We start from the raw sequence: 26,287 nt of genomic DNA, 5'->3' as shown, positions 1-26,287 counted from the left end.
GCGTGTGAGCCATATTAAAGTTTTAAGATATGTATGTTTGTTATGTTCACTTAAATCGTATCTTACAAGAAATTAAAAAAATTACAAAATTAAAATTGGTCGAATTGAAAAGTTACATTTTAATAATAAATATATATAGCCGCTCTGAATAACGGTACATTTTGTATATGGTTAATGAGCAATAGCAAGTTGAGATGTTCTTTTTTGAAACCTTTTTTCGCATTTACCCTTAGCTTTTTTTGTAGAAGATGAGCTCTGAGCAGATTTATTTGTGTTAGAACAAACGGATTATGACCTCCATGGAAGTGTGGCAACAATAAGCCAGCCACTTGTTGGCATTTTGTGGCTTGCCAAAAGCATCCGCTGGTCCTCCACCACCCCTCTTTTAACCCTTTCCTTTTTTTGCCGGGCTTGTGTTAAATGCGCTTTTAATGTGAGCTCGTTAAAGATGATTTGCGGTCACCTAACCAACACCTTTTGAAGTTCTGTTGAGGGCTGTTAAATTTGGCCAAGAAGTGTGCTGGCTTATTAAAGGAGAAATGCAAAACAGTTGGGAACAGGAACAACAAGGACTTTTGGGGTAAACAGAATGCTGATGATAAACTGGCCATTGGCCAAATGAGGAAAGCCAACGCATAATCAAACACCGAAAAACCAAAAAGGCAGGTGTATCCATGTAGAGGTAGTAGGTCCCGGTCCCCCTCCCCTCCCCCTTTCACCTGATGACCCCCGAATTCTCATTTACCTGTTTTCGTTCGTGAAACTGCCTCGAATGTTCTTTGGCTCAAACAAATTTCTGTTTGTTGTCTTTGGAGGCCTGGAAATTGCGTTTCCGCTTGAGGAACGCCCCCCTTATTTGGCCACCCCCTCCCATTCGATTGCCGAAGTATGCAGTGAAAATGCTAGCTGAAAATCCTGTCCAAGAAGCGAGTATTTCCTTTTGGGCTTGTCGACACACAAAGAAATTATAATCGTGATATTTTGTCATAGAACAAATGCTAAAAAAAGTATATACCATTAATGTACATATTTTCATATGCTATTCTTAATTAATATTATTATTAAGATCTTTAGTCATAGAAACAAAATTTTATAATTTTTTTTTGTAATTAAAAATTTTTAGAAACAATTTGTACAACAAGATAAAAGTTATAAAATCATAAGTAGGAAGGATAAGCCGCCACTAAATTACTTGATCTTAGACAAAAATACCAAATTATTTCTTCTAAAACTATATTTAAGTAGACCGGTAACTTTTAAGTAAAATCTTGGAATTTGTTTCAATTTAATATCATAGGTAGAAAGGGTATGCCTGATCTCAGACAAAAATATTAAATTAGTTTTTGAAATATATATTTAAGGTATTTTAGTTTAAGTTTTCCCCAGTGAAAGTAGCTTGTTTGCTTTTGGGTTTTTGGTGGAAATTTTGCGCTTGCAAATCGCACGGAACAGTTGAGAACGAGAAACAGACAGAGGCAGCAGCGCCTGTTCTCTGTTGGTTTTAGGCTTGAGCATGTGTTCCCCTGCTTTTCACCCCCACCCCCCTGTTATTCCGCTTCCTATGCCACCCCACCCCCTTTTTCCGCCCGATCATCCAAGGGGATTTTCATTTCGCAGCTTAGAACCGAACTGAACTGGACCTGCTGGTTCGCTGGGTGCTTCTCTGCTTTTCTAAATAATAGGATTCGCGAGCGGCAACTTCGAGGAGGCGGTGGGTGGGGGCGTGGCTGTATAGGCCAAACAATGCAGCAGACGCATGCAACGAAAGGCCCAAAGGTGGAGCGGAGGTGGCAACTCTGGCAATGGCAACTTGGACCGGCTATCGATTGAATTTATTTGCATTTCGCATCCACGCCAAAAAAAAAAAGGGAAGGACGAGGAAGGCGGTGGTTTTTCTGCAGCCCCAAAGAGGCCTGGTCAACAATTCTTTCGATTTTCATTTCCGTGTCCTCTCCATGCACCACCAATCACAACAACGACAACAACAACAAGAATTACAACAAATACTTGGAAGGACAACAATACTGCTGGGCCAACAACAAACATGGCGCAAAAATCATTAGAAACTCTTTTGTTTAGCTGGCGCACGTTTGCAGGCTACCAAAGTCGGGGGGAAATAAAACAGCAGAGAAAACTCCTCCGACGCAGGCATTTTCCTTTTTCCGCCAAAGGATGAGGAGTGGCGACGTCGCGTATGCGCAATTTTCTGAAAAAAGTAGGAGAAGGGGCCATTTGAGAAGGGCTACCCAATTGACCGAGGCCGAGAAAGGACCTCCAGGGCTTGGTGGTTGGGTGGCCTGCTTATGTGGCCACTTCTTTCCCCTTTCCCCGGATTTTCCACCTCCATTGCTGCGGTGCCCGGCAGTCTCATTTGCCGCTCGTTTTTTGCGTCGCCCCGTTGGTTTTGCGTGATCCACACTTTAAGCAGCCTTAGCCGCAGTGGCCGCCAGCAGAAATCCTTTTGAGGGGCGGCGAAATGATGCCATGAACGCAAAGGAGGGTCTGCTCACACACACACACACACACACACATGATTGCAGCGCTAACTAAGCGATTTGTTAAAGTTAACATTGTCTAAGGTTTGATCTCTCTCTGCAGAAACCATATGGAAACACCTTTTTTTACTCAAGCTTGTTAAACGAATAGACTTTTGACCAAACCCCTGGGCCAAGTATTTCAAATAAAACAGCTCGTATAAATTAGCTCACAAATTTTTCCAATCAGCTTCCAACTTTTTTGTTCAAGACCTTAAGATTTTTTTTGAACGGTTTTAGCTTCAACCGTTTATTAAGAATTTTAATACAGAATGTTAGTATATTTGTATAAAGGATAGTTTTTCGTAAAGGATAAAGTTTGACATTTCAAGTTTTGCTTATCATTTGGCTTTTTTTTAAGGCCGCATTAAGAAATCAAGATAAAAAGTGTCAAATGTTATTCCATATTCCAAGTTATTAATATCTTAGTTTGGATTCATTTACAATTTTGGGTTCACGTTTTTAATTGTCAATCTTTAAATGACTGGTCCTTGCTATGATTGTCAGCATTTTTTCCATGTTGCGAGTCATTGGCAGGGAAAGCTTGAAGAGCCTAAGAGGAGCATTCAAAAGCAGCTTGGAAAAGCCAACAAAGAATGAGAGGTTTTTGTCCACTTCTATGGATGGTCGCAGCAAGGCGCTAGGCTTTCCAGCCATTTTCAGGCATCCTTTTTCCACTTTTTCTTACCCTTTGCTAAATCCTGCTCCTCCTGTTGACAGTGGCAAACGGCAGGTTCCTTTATACTTCCATTTTCATTTTAAATCTATACTCTTATATTAGGAGATCGATATTTGTTTATATATATAGAATAGAATAGAATATAATTTATATAAAAAACATTCAAAGAATTTGAAGAATGTGTAACATTTATGTCGGAAAAAAAAACGAATAACTAATAAAACTGAATAATTAAAACTGACAACTGTCTGAGTTTAACAGAAAAGAGTTTTAAGAAAGTGCATAAATACTTCTGAATAATGAAAATTAGGTTCTAAAGATATTTTTTTTTTTTGTGTGTATGTATTTTTCTTGATCGTTATTGTACCATCAAAAAAGGTTCTAGAGGCTTTATTAAAGCACTCTCAAAAAAAAAACCCCAAATATCTAAAACATGACCACTTAGGGATTCGATTCTGAACAAGTTCAATTTTAAACTCCAATATGTTTTAAGAGTATTGCCAGTATCGACAAGATAATTTTAAACTCCGACTTTCAGTGGCTTTGGCCATTTCCTGTCGCCAATTCTTTGGCCATCGCTTTCTCTTTTGACTGTAAGTGTGTGACGGTATTTTTTCAGCCCTTTCTGTTGGCAATCTGAACTCTTTCGTTTTGCCAGCGGATGTCCTTTAACGTGGTTTCCACGCCACTGCCCTTGCCACTGCCCACACGCTTTCTTCACGCTGCTCCGATAATTTCACTTTGAATTTCCTCATCGCAGCTTTTCTGCTGCACGGAAGCGCGCTAGTTTCCTCTCCCAGTGGACCGGTTAGTTTTTCCTTGTTTTTTTTCCAGCTACCGTGCGCCATCTTCGGACTTGTCAAAGCGGAAAGGGCCTTCATTTCCGCCTCGAAAGAGCCGCCGCGTTTTTCCCTTTTCCGATTCGCTGCCTGTCCAAAAACAAATCATCGATGGGAGCGACGGAGATCTCCCGTCAAAGGTAAGTATATATTGTTCCGTGACTGAAAAGTTTTTACATAACTCTTTGATTACTTCAAAACTCGATCGCCTCACTTGTGTTTTTTATTGAGGTTGATTATGAACCTGGAATAACTTCTTTTTTTCATTTTAATAGTTGCAGCTAATAGAATTCTTTTAGAACTTAATTGAGATAAAGCAAATCTACAAGTTTAAACGGATTATGTCAGAGAAAATGGAAACCATGGAAACTATAGTAAAACCTATTTTTCAAAATCCTTTAAATTATTTAAAATTTTTATAGAAATATTTTAAATTTACTTTTGCTTTTTGGAAAAATATTTTATTGCATACTTTTCAGTCCGAGAAATGAGATTTAAGTTTATAATAAATTTAATTTCTATTTTTAATGGAACAAAATTCTATAAATAATTATAATTAAATTAATCCAGTCCCAAATTCTGCATACAAAATTAAATAAATATTTCTTATAAAATTATAATACCCGAAGGTTTACTTTTAAATTTTACAAATATTTTTCAGTATTCTTAAAACCGAGAACAAATCATACATAAATATACACATTTTCTATAAAACTATTTTACATGTAGGTTAAATTAAAACTTTACAAATATTTTTCAGTATTTTAAAAACGTCGTCGTCTTTTTTGTCTTTTCTGGCCAATAACATATATAATTCCACAATTTAAATTTTTCTTGGCATAAAAAATAATTGTTTTTGAATATACCTAAGAGTTAAATTCTTAATACTGATACTTTGTATTTTATTTTTATAAATCAAGCAAACCATCTTTGCTAGCTGAAAGTCTGAAACAAAAAGGACTAGAAATGACCTGGTGACAGGTGGCAATATTAATCAGGCAACGTGTACGCCTCTTTCTTTTTAGACTTAGAATTTTCCGAGGAAAAAAGGCTCACCTAAAGACGTCAGTGTCACAGAAAAGAAAATCCGATCGAAGAATGGGAGGAAATGGAGCCTCGTGTCGCCGATTCGCCGACGAAGGCCTCTAAAAAATAATTTGCAAAGTGGATACGCGTTTTTTAGCCCATGTGCACCCCCGATTTATATATGCAGATATCTGTATAAAAGTATTTCACGGGGGGCCACACAGACATATATATATATATTTATATATATATATATATATGTCGAGTGGTCGGGCCAATCGGCGTTGAGCACGAAGTTTCCAGAGGCTCGTGGAAGGCGCCCGAATGCGAAAAGGTCAAAAAGAGAGGGGGCAAATGAAATAAAATATGCAAAATATACAAAATAGCACCACATAAAACACACAATCACATATATATATATATATATATATATATATATATGGACCAAACAAAGAGGGATTTATTTTAGTTGTCGTTATTGGCTGCGCACTAACTCACACATACAAACGCAAGTGACAACAACTATTACAGCAGTGCGTGTGCAGCAACAACAACAACTATAATATTTAAAATGCGTTCGTAGCGCCGCCTACCAAGTGACGTCACACTGCACTTGCTGCGTCTTTGCCTCCTTTTCTTTTTTTTAGTTCTCTTTTCTGCTCTTTTTGTTGCCACCTCCAAGTTTTTGTTTTTGGGGGAGAATGAGGAAGCAGAGAAGAGAGTGCAAGCCGAAGCTTTTCGTTCGTTTTTGCTCGTCTTTCTGCCGTTTTTTTGTTGTTGCCTCGAGTGTGTGTGTTTGTGGGGGCATGAGTGCGTGTGTGTGTGTGTGTAGGAGCAAGCATCGTGCTGTCTCACTCGCTCGCACGCCCTCTTACGGAACTTTAAGGGGCGTGGCCAAGTGAATGTGTGTTGCTGTCGCCACTTTTTCTCTGCTCTTTTTTGCCATAGTTTCTGGGACTAAGCAGCAAAAGCAACAACAAAGGTTAAAGCAGAAGAAGAAGAAGAAGAAAGAGGGTTGGCAACTATTGGCAACACTTTCTTACTGGACATTGGCCAGTTTCTCTTTCTTCCTTGCAGATTCGCTGTTTGTTGTTGGTTCTGTTGTTGCAGTTGTTGGTGCTGCAGCTGCTGTTGTTGCAAGTTGCTGTTGTTTCTCTTCAAGTTGCAGGTGTAGGCTGGTTATTTATTGACTGCTGGGATTTTCGGTGAGTTATCTACAATCTGAAGGTCTTAAAACTCTTAAAAAATGTGTTTTTGGAATAACAACATTTTTTTATTATTAGTTCCTTAGAAAGTTAAAAACAAATTAAGGTTGATTTATTTAAAAACCTTCTAAAAATACATATTCAAATTTTTTAATCTTGAAAGTTTGAGGCTTAATAAAAGAATATAGTCTCTTTTTAGTTTTAAGTTTCGACAAGTTTTGAAAATTCACAAAATAATGGTTTAAAAATACCGTTTACACTTTGTAAACCTTACGATTTATAGAACCCATTTACATATTCATAGCGGTTATTCTTAATGGTTACAAATGGGAAAATATTGAAAAAACTTTAGAACTATAATAACACTTATACGAAAGTAAGTTTTAAGAGAACTCATTAATTTGTCATTTAAATATGTTTTAATAAACATCATATTTATTAATGTAAAGTTTTTAAATCTTTGTAGAAGGTTCTAGAAAACTTGTTTTCATTAAGAATTTTCGGCAAGAAATACAAAAAAAAACAAAAATAAGTAAAACAACTTTTCGAATTTATTAACTATCATGAGCCTTATAATATTCTCAATTTAAAAAAATTAAAAAGATCTCTAAATTAAATAAAAAACCGAAAGAGAACCCTTAAATACTTCTCTTAAGCCAACATTTAACTCTTAACGAATTCGCCGCATAAACCGGAAAACAGCACGCCGGCGCTTTCTCTTAATCGCCGCTCGCACCCATTATGCTCTCTCGCCGCGGCGCTCTCGGGCAGCGCTGTCGGCGGCGCAGTCGACGTCGGCAGTGCGGCATTGAGTTTCATTCATCGCAAAAATGTTTTTCAGTGAGTTTCAGTTCGTGTATCCGTGGGATTCAGATTCAGTTCGTATCTGACTTTCGGCGTGAGTGCAACGTTTGTTTTAACGGCCAGTGAAAGCCAGCAACAACAACAACAACTACTACACAGAAAGAACAAGCAAAAGCAACAACAAGTGACGTGCAACAACAACAAGCAGCATGTGTTGCATGCAGTGAACAAAAAAGATAAAACAGAAGAGAAACATAAACACAAGTATTCTATTAATATTTAAAGCAAGAAAAAGGCAAAACTAAAAGTGAATAAAATAACAACAGCAACAACAAACAAAAACCAGACCAAAGTGTATGTGTGCGGTGATTATTATATTAATTATAGTGTATTATTTATGACAAATGACTGGGTTGCAATGAAAATCGATTTTGTACCTCCACAATATACTTTACTAAAATTATACATATATATATACATTGTATTCTGTGGAATTACCCCCTCCCCTCGCACATTTTCCGCGCATTTTGCTTGCGCTACCAAAGAAATTGTAATTTATTAATTTATAACACAATCCACCCAGCGAAAGCTCGTAAAAAGCAATGTTGTTGCTGCTACTTTTCTGCTTGGCCTTTTGGGCGCCCAGGAATTAAGAAGAAAACCCACTCGAAGGAGCAACTTTTCCGAATTTTCCGAGTGGGTGGCACGCGCCAAAAACAGTTTGTAAACATTTTCCACACAGAGCACGGGAAAACCGAGACAGAAAACACAGCAGCAACAACGAGCTCTGCCTGTGTAATTTATTACTTTCTGCATAAATAATAAATAAGCGTTAATAAATAAATACAATATGCAATATATAAATGTGTCTGAGTACTCCACCCCCCTCCTCTTAAGTGTTTGTGTGTGTGAGTGTGTGTGTGTGCCCACTTCCAAGGATCCCGAACCTCGAGACTGAATTAAATAAATAAATGCAGAAATTATAAATAAATAATGTGGCCTGCCTTCTGTATTTTTTAGCTGTCAACAGCTGCGCTGGCTATAAATAATTAAACACAAATAATATATTACGAGGAAACAGGAAGAAGTTGAGAAAAGCAAGAAACCGGTGGAGTTTTTTAGTTGGAGTTTTAATGTGTCAGCATAGAGTTTGTTTGGTTAAGCTTAAAAAATAATGGGTCTTAAAAATTACTAATTTTTAAAGGTCTACAAAAATCCAAGAAAATTCCTTTCAACTTTCTAGTTTTCATTTTTTGCCTAGAAAAAATAGATAGATAGTCAATAAATAAATACCAAGAAATCACTTTAGACACTCGACTTTGGAGTTCCCCTTTATTTTCTGCATTTAGGCAATTTACTTATTTATTTATTTGAGACCGGATTCTTCGCAAGAAGCATCAAATTTAATGCGAGCAGCCACGATAAAAGCAACAAACATGAATAAATAAAAGGAATAACAAAAGGCAGAGCGCGGCCATAACAATAAACCAAAAGTTGCCAAAAAGGAGCAGAGTAGAGCCGTGGAAGGGGGAGAGGAAGGGGAAGGGGGAGGAAAGGCGAATCGTAGAGGAGGATATTTCCCCCAGACAGCGAAGGCAGCTCGAACTGATGGCTCTTCAGCTCCCTCGACGATGACTCTCTGGAAACAACAATAAAATAAACAAAAATAATAACAGTCGACGACGCCGAGTCGCTACAGCTACAGCTACAGCTACAGCTACGGCTACGGCCACAAGATTTAATTGGAATGAAATAATAATAAACATAAAAAGTAGCAAGAAGAAGTATTATAATAACAATAATAATAAATATAATTAAATTTTATGGCGGCAGCACAGCAGCAGCAGCAGCAACTTTTCCATCCCCCAGCGAACCGAACAGAAGCCCAGCCCAAACCAAACACACATAAATTAAAATTATACAAAATATTTAAATAAATATAATTACTTTTGGCTCTCTCTTTCCCCCCTCAGCGTTGCCATAAATAATTATATTTAATTAAATATAAATCTATAGGAGGTAGCTGTGCGCATGCAAGTAGATCCAGAGACAACAATACAAAATAAGCAATAATCGCACACACAATTACATACCGATTTCACATAGATGCGTATGCGTATGCGTATGCGTATAAATACAACAATGAGCAGCAGTGGAGACTACAAATAATTGCAGCTCAGTAATATAAATTAAGCCAAATTAAACATAAATAAATGTGTGCTTAGCTTTTAGCTAATAAAGCACATTTCTGGCCTGGGCGATTGCGATGGGTAGTGGGCGGTGGGTGGTATTTGGGCGTATGTGGGTGGTTTCGGGACGGTTGCGAAATACTAAATATAAATTAATAGAAATTCATGGAAATTTTCGACTCAGCCGAAAAGGGGAGGGCCAAGATTAATAGGCTTATTTAATAGAGTTATGACTAAAAGCAACTGCGCTCGTTGATTCAGCTTGATGTGGATAATACACTTCCAAAGATATTGTTGTCATAGATTCGTATATATGTTCAATTTGCTGGGGGTATAATATGTCGAATATTATTAAAGCTCATTTCCAAGATATTATACACAAACACAATTTAACCGGAATTGTTTTCATTAAATTATTTCCCTTATTATGAGAATCATTATAGAACAGAGCTTATTAACGTTTAATAACAAAAGAGAAATCGCTATATATACAAAATTGGTATTTATTAACTGGAAGCTGATGTTATCATAGAAATTATAGCTATTGGCTATCTTATTTGTGACTAAGGAATAGGAAAATACATTTACATTTACATAGGTTTTATTTTGGATTTTCTAGTAGAAAATAAATTAAACGCCCCTCCTGAACCAAACAAAATAAATATATCCATACAAATTTCATCATGTTTATACAAAATTAATCGATTTTCGTTTAAGGTTAAACTTTTTTTTTAAACTATTAATTAATAGATAAATTTCTTTCTCTCTTTTCAATGTATCATATGAATTTTCTCTCTTTTTCCAGCGCTTTTCACTGCTCCCAGGAAAAGTTCTCGTAACGCCCCCGAAAATGTGTTAGAAACCCCGCAGAAAACCCGCACTGTAACAGACAAAATCGGAAAAAACTCTCACAGCACCATGGACATGACCAAACAGATTGTGGACTTCGAGTTGAAGTCGGAGTGCGAAGTGGATCAGTACGAGCCGAGTGACTACACAATGGCTCCCGCGGCCGAGGAGCCCAAGATGATGGTGGTGGAGCCTCAGTTGGAGGAGCCAGAGGAGTCGGAGAGAAAGTACTCCCCCGAAAGGATAGTGGAAGCCAGTTTGGAGGAACCAAAGGACATTGTTGCCAAGGCAGACAAAGATATAGAGCATATCAAATCGGCAGATAATGATTTAGAAACAGTGCTGGTTAAGCCAAAGGCAAATCTAACGAACGATCAGCCCTTGACCCCGCCACCACGACCCTTGACCTCCAGTGAGGTGGTGGGTCTGCGCGATCCCGATGATCCCGAGTTGCGCCTGCGCCTGGAGGCCAAGAAATCCCGCTCCCTGCCCGTTTCCCCTCAACCGCAGCCAAGTCTTAAGCTGGCCGGCTCGGCACTCTTCGAATTTGGCCAAAGATCACCGCCCGTGGAGGCCAAGATCAAAACCAATCCGGAGCTGAAGCCTCCGCGGCGGAAAATGGCCCCGCCCAGTGGCGGTGGCGATAACCAACAGTTCTGTCTGCGCTGGAACAACTACCAGTCGAACCTAACCAACGTCTTTGACGAGCTCCTGCAAAGCGAGTCCTTTGTGGACGTGACCCTGTCCTGCGAGGGTCACTCGATCAAGGCCCACAAAATGGTCCTCTCCGCCTGCTCACCCTACTTCCAGGCCCTTTTCTACGACAATCCCTGCCAGCATCCCATCATCATAATGCGCGACGTGAGCTGGTCCGATCTGAAGGCCCTGGTGGAGTTCATGTACAAGGGTGAGATCAATGTCTGCCAGGATCAGATAAATCCGCTGCTCAAGGTGGCCGAAACCCTCAAGATCAGGGGCCTGGCGGAGGTCAGTGCGGGCAGGGGCGATGGTGGCGCCTCCGCCCATCCCATGTCAGTATACGACGACGAGGATGAGGAGGAGGAGATGGCCTCGGCCACGGCCATTCTAAGGCAGGATGATGAACACGATGCCGAGGCGGAGATGAAGGCCAAGAGACCCCGGCTTTTGCCCGACGGAGCCCTGGATCTGAATCAAAGACAGCGGAAGCGGTCCAGGGACGGCAGCTATGCCACGCCCAGTCCCTCCTTGCAGGGCGCTGAATCGGAGGTCTCCGAGAGGGGTTCTTCAGCCACGCCCGGACAAAACCAGAGCCAACCCCTGGCCATGACCACTTCGACGATAGTGCGCAATCCCTTTGCCTCACCCAATCCCCAAACTTTGGAGGGCAGGAAGGGAAACTGCCAGTCGCCACCACCCACTCAGGGTCATAGCAATGGCAGTGGCAGTGCCGCCATGCACTCCCCACCCGGCGGAGTGGCCGCCCAGTCCGCTCTGCCGCCCCACATGGCCGCCGCCGTGGCCGCTGCCGCTCATCATGCCACCGCCGTCCCACCGCCGCCACCTTCCGCCATGCACCATCCCCAGTTGGCCGCCCAGCAACTGGCCGCCCAGCATCAGTTGGCCCACTCGCATGCCATGGCCAGCGCTTTGGCCGCCGCTGCTGCCGCCGGAGGAGCAGGGGGCGCAGGGGGAGCGGGAGGGGGCAGCGGAGCGGGAGCCAGTGCCCCCACTGGAGGAGCGGCGGGCAGTGCCTGCGCCTCGTCCGTGGGCTCCCATCACGATGACATGGAAATCAAGCCCGAAATTGCAGAGATGATTCGCGAAGAAGAGAGGGTGAGTTTTCACAAATATTTAAAAATTATCATACAAACTATAAACAAAACTATTTGCATCTTAAAGAATTTTGTGTAAAATTTTAAAAGTAAAGAAACATTTTGAGATTTTGTTCAATATAACACAACAGATTTTTATTAAGGAAAAGTTTATGACTTTTTTTTAATTTTAAGTACATTTTTATCATATAATTCCCACTCTTTGAACACCTAACTATCAATCTACTAACGTTTGTGGAAGATTTTTAAGATTTTTTAAGTAAAAAACGATTTTTAAACTCTAATTATGAATAATATATTTCAAGTATCAATCTACCAAAGTTTATTATTAATGCTAGTTTTAAGCAAAAAAATAATATTTGAAATAGTAGAAATATTTCAATAGTAAAAAATATATCATATAAACAAAAGTTTTTAAGACATAAAATTTTGAAAGTTAATTAAAGGATAAGATAGTTTTTAAAAATGAAAATAATATTTCAAATACTAAAAATAAGTATGATATCATATAAACACAAATATATTAGAAAAAAAGATAAGTGATCGCAGCAATGAGTGAATGAATGTAATGGTGTTCGCAAGAAATGACTAAGGTCAATTAAAAAGTTAAATAATATACAAACATTTCTTAAGAAATTGCTCATAACATTTTCCAGAGCCGAAAAGATATATTGATTTAGAAAGCTCATAAAAATGGTTTTCACTTAAGTGAAGTGACTAATAAACTAAACATTTTCTTTACAAATGTCTTGAAATTAAAAGATTTTAAGCAAAATCATTTACAAAATATAAGATGAGTACGAAATATTTAGAAATACAATTAGTGTAAATAGTGAGCAAGCATTAGCTCAGAAACTCATGAAGTCATTACATGATTGAAGTGATCACCGTTCTTTGTGACTAATATATAGTGTTGCCTTAGATCTAAGAATTAATGTAGATCATTTATTTCCGAGCCAAATCAAAGTAATAGATTCACGATCTTGCCAACAATCATAAATATTGATAAATAATAATTAAGCACATTAAGGTTTTTTATACCATTACGACTGCATAGCATGGATCTATTTGTGTAGATAGAACTTTGAAGAACTACAAAGTGGCTACTTCCCCGTTCAGTTCTGCTTGACCCCTGGCGACCCCTTATTTTTTTTTTTCCATCGAGGGCTGCGCCAAAGCTTTGCATAATGCGCATACGACGCGTACGCCGCCGTGCAACTGGAACTCAGACAATCGCTCACTTAGTTAGTTATTTCGCTGGGAAATGCACTCGGTGCATGCATATTAACGAAATCTTTTGCATTCAACTCAGTCAGTCGCATTTACCTTTTCGCTTCGTTGTTATTTCTATTAGATTGCAAATTAAAGCTGATTTACTATTTACTATTTGTATAAGAAAACAGACCGTGGGGTTAAGAGGGGGACGAGGTCGCGACATTAAGTGCGTCAGCGGCTTGAAAAATAATTCAACAACATTTAATGCTAATGACGAAAATTGCACAATGCACGCATACAAATGCGAAGGAAAAAAGGCCCAGTCCCAAACAAAGAAACTAACAAAAAAAAAAAAAAATATGAGGGAGAAAATCAACAAAATTATAAACAATTGGCAGAAATTGATGGCAAGGCAAACAAAAGTCGCACAAATATTTGATTTGTTCGTCTCGTGCATCTGATTCTCCATAATTGCAACTAATGCGCCTCCGATTTTCGCTCACTTTTGCACTTTGGCTGCATTCTTGGCTCTGCTCTTGTGTTGTTATTTCTGCGATAAACACTTTATATTTGACATTGAGCATTATTCTTGAGCTGCCATATTTTTCCACATTACTTTTGCACTCGATGTGTTTGCTTATGCATCTAAACTTATGTAAATAAATCAATATAATGAATGAGCTCGGAGCGCGTCTCATGAATATGAATGTGGACCTAGATGCAGGCAAAGAAAAAACATTATCTATAAATATTTAAAGCTTACTTTAAGTTTTTTCTGAATTTAGGAAAATAATACTGACTTTATAATTATAAGATATAATTCATTTCTAAATTGACGATGCTAAACTATTGTCTTGTAAGTCCCTAATTTCTCAGTGTACCTTCTAAATACTATATATGTATATATATATATAGTTTCAATACCGGAGCAGCTGCCAGATTATTTATGCGTGCAAAATTGGAGATAGAGGGCAAAAACCCTTAGATATTCCCCTCCTCGTTTTCACGTATTACTCTCTGCTTTTTGCTCGCACAATTTAGTGTTCCTTTGTTAATTTATTGTAATGAAATGAGAAATAAAATCAAGAAGAAATAGACGGCAGTAAAAGCAAGCAAGTTGGCACACCATTCCATCTTATTTTATTCATACCCCACTCCGCCAACCACCAAAATCTGACGACGTCACTTGGTGGAGGGAGGTGGGGTTGGGAGGAAAATGCCACCCAAAATATCCAGAAGGAAGCTGCGGCTGAGAGCCTGTTACTTAATAGAGTCCAACTTTTGCCACAGTCAATTCCGAGAATTTTCTCTCGGCGAGTTTTCCGCCAACCCCCCCATCCTGCGAGTTTTCCGCACTTTCATTCATAGACCTCGCACACACACACACTTTGGCGGTAGGAGTGAGGAAAACTCACACACACAGGGCAAGAGAGAGAGATGCGGAGACACACACGCAGCATTGGGGAAACCCAGCAGTCAGGAAAAGTCACAAGAAACTCGAAATCTAAAGACCTTTTCTCCCCCTGCCCATAATATTTTGGTGCGAGTTCCTTGACTTTTTCCTTTGGCTTTTCTTTTGTGCGTTTGCCAATTGTTTTTGCAAGAAAATTACTGAAAATTGCCAAGTGCTGAAAGTTCTTTGACAGCCAAGGGCGGGCCCCCTTTTCTCCAACCATTTTCCCATTTTCCCAGTATCTCTTTGTCTCCGGCGTTAGTCATAATTGCTCCATGTGTATCTCTCAGTTTTTTGGGGGTTCTTCCAGCTGGTTTTATGCAAAGCAGGTTGCTTGAACTCTTTTCTAGACATAGAGGAAATCGTACGGAGGTTTTCTTTTATTTTTCTACATTTTATTTGTGTTGACCGTGTGAATCTCTACCTTCCAACTTAAGCCAAATGTCATCGACTGTTTCCTGTGCGGTCCGCAGCTCATTAGAGGTCTTTGATTGATTCGAACCGGGGCCGGCAAATAAATCAAATTTATGTCCGCTGGTTTTACATATAGTAAACCCACCGCTGATCGTTGGCCACCATAGTTGGGAAAATGTCAAGGGGCCCCTCTTATCTGTTTAAAACCAGAGGCCTTTTCCACTGAGAAGATTAAAGGATTTCGTAAGGCAGGCGGCACTTTGGAATTCAGTCGCCTGAATTATATGTGAATTCTATAATTTACGAGGCAATTTCGATAATTTCTTTAGTTTGTGGCCCCCGGGCTATAAACGTTGCAGCAATTGTTCTTGTGCTCTTGGGGTCTTGTGGTTATATAAAGGGAATTTTCGGTGCCCGTACGGGCCACACTCGAAATAAATAAGTAATTTATTTTATGGCAGACCCGAGCGGGCCATAAACCCACATAGATCTTATCGCCGCGCAAATAATACAACAATATAATCATAATAACAATTTGTAATCTTAAGTCGCGTCGATGCCAGGCTCTTGGCTTTGGTAATTTCCCTGATAAGATTTCTGCAGACTGCTTTTTGTTTTGCTATATTTTATTTTTTTTAATTCACTCCTATTGGCGCTACGTGATCAGTGCTCTTGTAGTTCTTATATTAAACTGACTGATAAAGTGGGCTAAATGACTCGTGGCCTGTGACGCAGCGACTCAGCAAATGAATTTGGCCAAATCATCTTTGTATTTACAGGCCGACGGTGATTGTTTAAATAAAGAAATGAAAAGAAACGAAACGAAACGAAACGAAACGAAAAAAATAACGATTATCGTATACGAGGGACAATAGAATGTTTATAACACTATATATATGGGTTTTTCACAGTCCATCGAATCATGGCCCAAGTCCGTGCACTGGCAAACGGGTAATTATAGAAAAATATTTGGCTAATTGGCCCTGGAATATAAGTTTAGTATCAGATTGGTTGCTTTATGGCCAAATACCTTTGGAATCTGATTTTTTATCGGTTTTAGTTTTTTTGATAACTAGGACTTTGTTTCCTCTGCAATACGGAAAAATAATTTATGTTGAGATATTTATGTGAATGGTTTTTGAACTTTTAATTTATACATTTTTATCATTTAATAGTTTTTGACTGTGATTTATCTATAATTTTTTTAAAATTCTCTAAAGGTTGAGAGGTTAGCAATGTTTAGATTTTCTTGGATTGTACTCAAAACAACATTAGAGCTAGAACTTTGTACCCTCCTCAAGTTTGATATTTTCCTTGCCCTGAGTTCATTCTCCTGCCCATCCCCCCACTACATTTGTTTAATGTTCCAGCTGCGTTCCTTCGTTTGTTTTCCCCGCGTTAAGTTTTGTTATATTTCCATTTATTTGGCTGCCTTTTGTTACACTTTATTTATTTATTCCGCATTTATTGTGGGCTGCATACACACACTTTTCTGTCGTTAGTGCAGTCGCGACTGTTGTCTTTATGACGACTATGACTACGACTGCGACTACGACGATGACGATAACGATGACGACAACGATGATGATGATGATCACGATGATTATTATTGCCATAGCCTGTTCTGTTTCAGTTTCAGTTTCTGCTGTTGCTGTTGCTGTTGCTGCCTCGGTGTGTTTTCATTGTAGGAAAGACATAAGAAAATTATAGGTATATGCCCTTATGGCGCAGCGCAGCGGAGCGAAACAATAAAATATAAAATAAAATATGTACGACTCTGTTTACGCAATTACAAACAGACAAACACAGGGCGACCGTGCTTGGGCCAGAGATACAATATTTATAACCGGCAGATACGAGAGCTGCAGAGCCACAGATACAATTGCAGATACGAAAACAGAAACAGATAGAGATACGTGTGCATCTTGCAGATACAGATACTCGAGGCGCAGCCTGTAACAATTAGGGGCACTCGCAAAAGGGAGCACAGATAACGGTGTAAATGAAAACCGAAATTAAAGAAAATTATCTTCTATCTGGTAGTTTCTCCGCCGCCGCCTCAAATGGCATTATAATGTGTTATAATTCGACAGCACTTACACGGAAAAAGAAAATGTCGCCCTATCAGTTTTGAAAAGAGTAATTTGGTTATTTGGAAACTTTTGGTAGATTAAAAATAAGTGCAGAATTAAAGTGAACAAACACCAAAACAATCGTTTACTTATGTTTGCAAAATAATAGTTTTAATTACTGAATTTCGTATGTGGTTTTTTTTAGTCAGTTAAGTTGATATAATCAATATGTATATGGGAAGTGCTCTATTAAATGAATTTAATACACAATATATTACGTTCATTAAGGGAAAAGTACAGTTTTAGAGTACATTAAATAAAGCGTATCAAAATTCCTCTAATATTGTAAATTCCTGGTGCTGCATGGTATCCAAAAAACTGGGGCAATTTATACCGACTTTCCTTTAGAGCCACATCAAACACTCATCTTTTTTTAGCCAGGATAATGACAAACACGGATTACAGCAGTAAATGCGTAAAAAAGGAAAGCTCATAGTAAACGGCTCTAATTTGGCAATCAACTAAAAAAACTCTTTCCTCTCGTTGCTGCCACTTGGGCTTAATGGTGCCGCTTTGGCACCACCCTCTACCCATTTTCCAACCACTAGCCGTTTTCCACCCACTCTGCACCACCCACCACCCACCACCCACACCCACTTGAGGGCTGAGTGCAACTGCAGTTTCGTCTTTATGCGAATGCAATTTGCTGGAAAGGTTCGATTGCCGCAACTGCACTCCATGCGGTTTTCCTTTTTCCAGCCGCTTGAGTCCTTTTGTGCATCCTTTGGCAGGCGGATAATTCGGCGTGAAATTAGCCAGCAAAGTGAGCGAAATCGAGTGGCATTCCTGCGGAGAAATTCCCACTGCAACTTGGAGCGAAGTCCATCTATCCATCCGAGCCCATCCAACGAATCCAAGCCAAAGCAATGCCTTTTGGTGTTTGTTTATTTCGACGGGCTGAGTCGCATCTGTAAACACAACATTTGAGGAATGGGCCTTTGAAGTTGCCTTTTCCTGCATTTGATTTGTTATTTTATTACTCTACGATTTTTAACACATCTGCTGGAAATGCATCTGTGAATTATTAAATGTATCTTGTATCTGCTGCCAGCGACGAACACATGTAAACGGAATGTTCTTTAGTTCTGTAGTTGTTTTTTGTTTTTTTTTTGTTTTTTTCTGTTTTTTTTTCCCATCTTCTCCTCTCGCGCGCACATCAATATTTATTACTTTGTGTACATTTGCCGTAGAACAAATTCTTTTTTCATTTATTTATTCTCCCCCTGCACTGCATTTCTTAATTTAGCCATTCCTCTTCATCTGCTTCGTTTGTGTTTCATTCCCTTCCTTTTGCCCTTTCCTTCACCTTTCCCTCGCCGACTGCAATTGTTCTTTTCGCTGCACCCCCGCTTCGCCGGCAAAGAAATGAACAAAGGAGATGCGGAGTGAGAGGGGTGAGGATCTTCCAAAATCGAATCATACGGAACACACAGGGAGAAAAATTACTATAAGTTCTTTGCTTTTATTTTAAACATATCAAATATGAAAACCAAAGGAACAGATAAACTTTTTGATATAATTCTACCATTTCATAAATAATCATTTCTTAAATAAAGATTTTCTATTAGCTTTTATTTGTATCAAAATTAATTTATTATTAATTTTATTAGGATTTGATTTCGGTTACTCCATTAGTTTCAAACCTTAGAGTGCCCTTTTTGCCTTAATTTTTTTTTTTAGAAGTTTGAAAAATATAAGCATCTAATGAACTTGAGTTTTTAAGGAATAATAAATCAACATTTAAAATTAAAATGCTAGATATTGAAAGCTTCTGCTATACAACAAAATTTTCAAAATAATAAGGTTTGTCATTTTACCTTAAAATTTGGTAAGCAAAGAAACCGTTAATGCATTTTTCCAGTGTACCTTCCATATTTTTTTTCTTTCCGTCTTTACTGTGGCGTGTAATTATTACGATTGGATATATAATTTGTAAGGCGAAACATATGTTTCCATTTTAGTTTTTAACGTTACTTTTGAGCTGCTTTTTTTTTGCTTTTGGCTGCTGCTTCTGTTATTTATGCATTTTATTAGTTGTGTGCGAGTGTGTAATTTTTGTAGAGTGGGAGTGGGGGGAGCATTATTTTTTGAATGCTCCCCCCTCAACCCGGAGCTGGTGGAAATTGTTTGGAAAGCCATTAAGAGTTGATTTCCTAATAGACGAGCTCTGCGGCAGATGGTTTTCATTTTATCTGCGACGAACCTAGCATCTGGAAATGGCCAAGTAGGTCTGCTCAGATAGCAGATATCTGCTATAGCGAGTGCATCCGCCAGATACACCCAGCAACAACAGCAACAACAACAACAACAACAACAGCACCTGAGCACAAAAATGCAAATGCAAATGCAAACGTCGTCGCAGTCGTCTTTTCCAGGTAAACAGCAATGGCAACTCAGAAACTACAATATTTACAATATTTGCTTAACGAATACATTTTCTATCCAATATTTATTTAACGGTAAACAGAAATGTCAACAGAAAATGTGCTTAAACAAAAGATAAACGCTAAATTCGTGGTGGACCACGCCCAGTATCTTGTATCTTGCATTTTGCATCTTGTATCTTGGGTCTTGTATCTGATGGATGCGAGTCTCTGCGGTCGTCCAATTGACACCATTACTCCGCAGCGCGGATTCTGCGGTGACAAGTGTCGGCTGTTGCTGCTGGGCTATTGCATGTTGCTGCTGGCTTCTAGATGCTGCTGCTGTTGCTGCTGCTGCTGCTGGTAAGATGTTGCTGCTGCGTGGCGTTGACAGGCCGCAAGCCACAGTTGTGCCCAGCGTCTCAGCCAGTTGTCAGCGGGCCACGCACTTTTTGGTGTCACTGTACGGCTCTATTTGTCTGCCATCAGCAACAGATACAGATACAGATACAGATACAGATACAAACGCAAGATACAAATGCAAGATAGAAATGACACATCTATAGAGACAACGGCAGCCGTCGCATTAATTCTTAAGCAATATTTATAGTTGTATTTTGTCAAATATTTGCACAGTTTGTTTTGTGCGCTGCCAAAGGCATTTATCAAGAAGCAAGTCTGCAGTTGCAGTTTGCAGTTTTCAGTTGCAACTGCTGCATTTGCATTCGCATTCGCATCTGTATCTGCTAATTGCCAGCACTGCCGTTTGTCATGCTCCTAGTTTTTTGCTGCCGCTCGCCGTTCATTCATTATATTGTCGCCTCGAGTTGTCTCTCTGCCTTCTGCTTCTGTGTGAGGTCAAATTTACTTTATTAATTACAACCGCAGCAGCGGCAACCGGCAGCAATAAATTTAAATGAGTCGCAAATGTGTGCCGCTCATTTCGGAAAACACACGACAAAAATTGGAAACTAAATGCTGTCTAATTTTTTAAATTGCCGCGCTCTCGGGGAACCGAATATGCTGACTCGATTTGGTGACCCAACCTATGGGCAATATGCTACGATATATATGTATGAATATATTTATTCGCCTTGTGAGCGCATTTCCAGGAATACCTACTTATTTTTCCATGCTGGCCATAATTAATTAAATATTTTCATAGCCCCGTGTGTTTGCCTACTTTATAATGGGCTGAGCAAAACTAAATAAATTTCGCGTCGGGCTATAATTAAATTTATGTGGCTGAGTCATTTTTGTGCGCGATGAATGGACGCCAACTTGGTCAATGGTCTGTGGTCTATATGGTCTACGGCCAAGTCAAAGTCGGGTCTTTATTCCATTTATTTATTTGTATTTGTATATTAATTTATTGAAATGTTGCACAAGCGGGAAAAATGCCGAGTCAGCGGATTGTAATTTAGCTTCAGTTCCCACAGATCTCAATGCATTTTTGACGGTGATTAATTGCTTGTACTTATTATTATTCATTTCTGTATTGAAGCTGCTCTAAAATCTCAACTATTTTTCTGACATTTACTTGAGGCATTCGCTCGATTTTATTTAATCTCATTTTATTTTATACATTTTCTGGCTGCCGAACAGGTCTTTGAACTGTTTTCGCATGTGCGCCAGATCCAAGATACTTTGCCTTTTGTTTTGTTTGTCTTTGTTTGCCATGAGGAACTTATGCAAACGAGCATAATTATTCGAAATTAAAATCTAAATTTATAGTTAGCATTAAGGCATCAGGGAATGACTAAGAGACAACCCGGAGCCGTTGTGGGTGCGACTGTGCTGTGTATTTCTTTTTACATTTTCTTGTTTGTAAATGATGCTGCGGCTGATTCATGTCATCAGATTATAATGAAATTGGTTTATTAGTGATAATTCGGGCTGTTTGCAGGGGAGTGGCATTCCTTACTCAGGAGTCAGATGACTCAAGCCGTGACTTATGATATAATAAATTTGTCAGATAAAATTCGAATGGAAATGAGTTCGTATGGGGGTTAAAACAGAAAATGATAAACGGCTGTATCTTAATTTAAACTTCTTATTTGGCTGTTTTAATTCAATTCAACTATTTTTTGACAGCAAATACTTTTAGACTTTAGTTTTCATAAAACAACAAGATTGATGGCATTTGATGCAGCTTTTGAATTCAGTTAAATAACCACTTTTTGAGTGGCTAGCCAAGCCAACTTATGATTATTGTTCCTCGAAAGGCTTTTAATAAGGCACCTGGGCTACCTTCTTGCTTGTAATTACCCATAAATTGTAATTAATACGTTGGTGAATTATAAAAAAGTTCAATTGAATCCAACAATTAAGTGTGGCAACGGCAAACTAATAAATACATATATAAATTACACAGTTGCCCCGCGGAACAGGCGCTCATGTCAATCGAAAGCCAACGCCTGCCATGGTCATTAAAAGCAGCTGCCACTCCCACCGCCATACGCCCCTTCAATATTCAAAATATATACATAAATATAAAAAAAGAATACAATATACTTAATCGCATATGCATCAAGCGAAGACAAAGGAACGACAATCCTCGCTGTAATTACACAGAAATTTAAATAATAATAAAAAGTGGGAAAACTTTTACGTTGATGACTCCCGCGGTGGCAAGCCGGCAATTAAAATATAAAATGTAAAAGAGCGAAAAAAATCCGAAACGAATGTCAGTATCGTACCGTCCCGCACTGTACTGTACTGTACTGTACTGTACTGAACGGGATACAATAAAATATGATCGTGTAATTTTTATAGTTTTAATTAATGGCTTTTCTTAGAGAGCTGGCTGCGGTCTTACCCTCCCATCGCATGTATTTTCCATTTCCATTTTCATTTCCATTTGCCTCAAATGTATTTTCGTCGGTCAGTTGGGCCACATTCGTAATTATATAGTTTTATTGTAAGCCACAATATGAAGGTGTTTTTCACCTTTGTCATCGTGACAGTGGTGTTTTCATTTTGCTTGGCATTTCCCTCAACCATTTTCCACTTTCCTCTTTCCAAAGTTCGTTTCCATTGCCAGGGTGCAACGGAAAAAACGGAAATGAATGAAAAGTCGTTTCCATGTGTTTTTCCCGTCTCCTGTTAAGTAATCCCCTTACCGATTCGATCTTTCAAACACCGAAAATTCCAGTTCGCCATTCAGATTTATACACCATTCGAACGTTGCCTCTGAGCTGTATTTATAGCCACCGAAAGTGGCGTTATTAATAATATTTATTTAAATGGTTACTTTATTAATCAAAGCTCTGTTACACGTGCGTTCTGATTTTGTATCTTCTTTTGTGCGAATCCGTTGTTGTTGCTGCTGCTTTGTATCGTTTTTTAGCAGCTCTTTTTTTTTTTTTTTGGTCGTGTCGCTTTGTGTGTTTATTTGCATTAATTATTAATTTGCTCGTTTGGCAGTTTGCGCATGCGCAAATGTTATAAAAACGAAAAAAAAAACACTAAAAGAATCGAGAAACGGCGTCGAAATGTTTGAATATCATTTTAATACATTTCGCCCGTGGCCAGCGATCTTGGATCTTGATTTTTTTTTCACTTTTATTAGTGGCTATCAGCTGTTAAAGTTGTTTTTTTTTTTTTGGAATGGCGTGTGGCGGCTGTCGAGTGAAAAGCCAAACACTCAGTTTAGCAGGGCTTAAAAATAGCTCTCATCTGATGGATGATTCGCTCTTGGAGCTATTTAAGCTCAAAGACTGAAATACGGTTGTTTTTTTGGAGCTAATTATACAACTCAACGGGGTCCGGCGACCTAATGAGCTCCAAAAAAATGAAAAACAAGCTCCACATCCAAGACGGCATCATCGCAAAGCGGTGGGTCATTTAAAAAAGCTAAATGAAAGCATTTCAATTGTCTGCAGGAATGAAAGGCCCTTCTTGCCCCTCGGAAAATAAGCTGAACAATAGTTGAGCCCTGAACCGGCTTAACCCCTTTGTGCCCCACTACTATTTTGGGGGACGCGTGACGCGACAATAATAAACGCACACAGGCAACTCCGTGTATTCATCATAATAATAATAAAATAATAAAAGTGTATACAAAAAGTGTTTTGTAGGAAATATCAAAGAACATCTCCGCTGCCCCATCCCTCGATCCCGAAACCATCATAATAAAATCCATCTTGGCCAGCTGGCTACATCATAAAGTTTGTGTGTTCACCAAACTCATGGATGCCAATGCCGCCGCATTTATTAATCAAAACTATCTTGTTTGTTATTGCCATTGAGCGCGGCATATTTCTCGTCAATTTTTACTAATAAAATTTAATTTATTTAAATTCCAAACGCTCACATAGGGGGACATAAAAATCAAATCACAAACATTGTTAAATTTTGGCTAAAAAAATAAATACTATACTCGCACAAAATAAAGAAAACAAACGAATATCTCAATATAAATGAAAAGAAAAACACAAATTCAAAATAATTTATGCCCAATGGCCGAAAAAGACATAATAAAATGGCAGCAGCGACAAAAGTTTCTTGTGAAACAAACGACAGACATGGCAAATCGCAGTTTTCGACTGCGATTTACCCACTAAGCCATCAGAATCATGGCCTAATCCACCTGGTAACAGGTGGTCCAATATGCCCACCTTGCGGACAAGGGGTACGAAAAGCAAATTACACAAATTTAAAAATAATAAAACTAAAACGTGTCTGCATAAATTAATTAATAAGTCAAATTCGAATGTGAATGTGCCAGTCGGACGAAGACGAAGACAAAGATATACAGATAAATTTAAATATATTACTGGAAGCTGCAAACTGCCGATAAGTCAGAGTTCCCATTGGTTTTATCCGAGCGGATGAGATCGACAGGGAGAATTCCCTGTAGGCAAAGTAATTGCCTCCGCCCCAACCCCGGCAACCAACTAAGGGTTAAGCTGGATCTGGAGACCAAGTTTATAAGCCAACTTTTTATGCATTATTCTTTTTATCGCTTTTACAGCCAACTTAACTGCCGACCGCCTTTGACGCTTTCATTGTCTGTCATTTGCGTGCCATAAAAACACACAACTTTATAAAGAAAATAAACGTAAAACATCTTAGCAAGTGGAAAAACAAGGCAACTGAAATCGAAAAATTTCCTACAGAGTTTTTGGGCCGATCCATTCGAATTTTCTATTCAGTAACCACATAAATAACGAAAACTTTTAGTGGTCGGCGGCAGCATCCGAAATTTCCGCTCGGCGGGCGACTCATTAAAAGTAAATAAAAATCAGATACTAAAAACAATCGAGAAGCGTTTTGGCCGCTTGTTGAAAAAAACGATGTTAAATAAATAAAAATATATAAATACACATCAAAACACAAATAAAACGGATATTCGAAGAGCAAACAGTGAAGGCGCGACTGCTAAAATGTTCGACCACGCATTCGGACAAAGGGGGTCGTGTAAATTTCTAAAGCCAACTATATGGCCTGCCACGCCCCCAAATGGAAGGCAGTTCAGTTGGTGCACATATAAAAATTACTATAAGGCTTAAATCAACAGATACATTTTGAATAATGTATTTTAGAGGAATTCAATAAGTATGTGTGTATTTATTTATTCTTTTGAAATATCATTCCCTTAATTTTATAATTATTTCTGGGGATCTCAATCCAAGTTTATTATTTCTCATTGATTAAACAAAAGTCTTGCATCTGGGAAAAAGTGTATAAATTAAATAACTATTATTTATATACATATATATATATATATATATTGCAGTTTTTAACTAACCAAAATATAATTTTCCATAATTTTTATTTATTTCTCAGTAACTTAACTTCTTGATTAACCAAGATCTAATCGATCCAAACAAATTATTTCCCACTGTGCAATCAAAAGTCTTTGCGTTCGGTTTCGCGTCCAGTTTGATTTATTTCTGCCATCGAGGCCAAAAATAAATACCGCAAATAAATAAAAATCTAGTTTGGCATTTATTTATTTTATTAATTTGTGCTGCGCGTGTTGTCTGATGCTGCTGCTGCTGCTGATGCTGATGCTACTGCTTCTTTGAGTTGCCATTGAAAATGATTCACTTATTAAAACACTTCGCTGGCGTTTAATATTTATTTCGAGCGTTTATGTAATGCCCGCTTTTATTATTTCATTTTTCGTTGCGCTGCCTTAGCGAGCAAATTCATTTCACAACAATGTGGCTGCCTTTTTGTTTATAATTAAACGCAGAAAGCGTATTTCTTAATTATTTATTTTATTGTTGTTTATTTTTAAATGGGCTACAGACAATTTCCTGCACTTCAAGCGAAACAAATAAAAGTGACGCAGCTTTTTGCGAACCCACTACTTTGGCCTGCCCATTCCACTGAAAGCGATTGAAAAGCAAATCCGACAAATGCGAGCGGGCATTATAATTAAAGTTCAAAAACATCAGACAATTATATGAGCCATATAATATTTCTTACAGCCAGATTATTATGTTAAAGGAAAGAATGATTGCAGTGATTAATATCCTGAATGTCTGGATGCTCGTGGCATTTGTTGGCAGACCCAACAAAGGATGCATCGACTTAAGCCTGTGTGCTAAGCCCAAGTCAAAGCCTCTGTTTCTGACAGTGGATTCGGTGCTCGGTCCTGCAGATCCGCTAATTGCCAGAGGTTCTAATGCAAATTTAATCCGTTTGTGCTGCGAATTATTTTCGCCGTCCGCAGACTGCAAATCAATTGCCATTGCAATTGCAACTGCAATCTCAGCTGCTCCTTGTTTGTCTCTGTGTGGGTGCGTATTTACATATGTA

At 38.6% G+C, this 26,287-nt stretch overlaps 1 protein-coding gene across 1 annotated transcript in view; it reads left to right on the top strand.

Annotated features, from left to right (window-relative positions):
• Nucleotides 1-7,142: 7,142 nt before the first annotated feature.
• LOC128258999 (protein bric-a-brac 2) overlaps nt 7,143-26,287 on the top strand; it is a 31,380-nt gene continuing 12,235 nt past the window's right edge. Inside the window, 2 exon segments of the mRNA XM_052991062.1 lie at nt 7,143-7,441; nt 10,082-11,940. Coding sequence (XP_052847022.1) covers nt 10,195-11,940 — 1,746 coding nt within the window. The 5' untranslated portion in view covers nt 7,143-7,441; nt 10,082-10,194.

The sequence above is a fragment of the Drosophila gunungcola genome (genome assembly GCF_025200985.1).
Source record: "Drosophila gunungcola strain Sukarami chromosome 3L unlocalized genomic scaffold, Dgunungcola_SK_2 000005F, whole genome shotgun sequence".
NCBI classification, from domain to species: domain Eukaryota; kingdom Metazoa; phylum Arthropoda; class Insecta; order Diptera; family Drosophilidae; genus Drosophila; species Drosophila gunungcola.
This window is presented reverse-complemented; position numbering and strand designations above follow the sequence as displayed.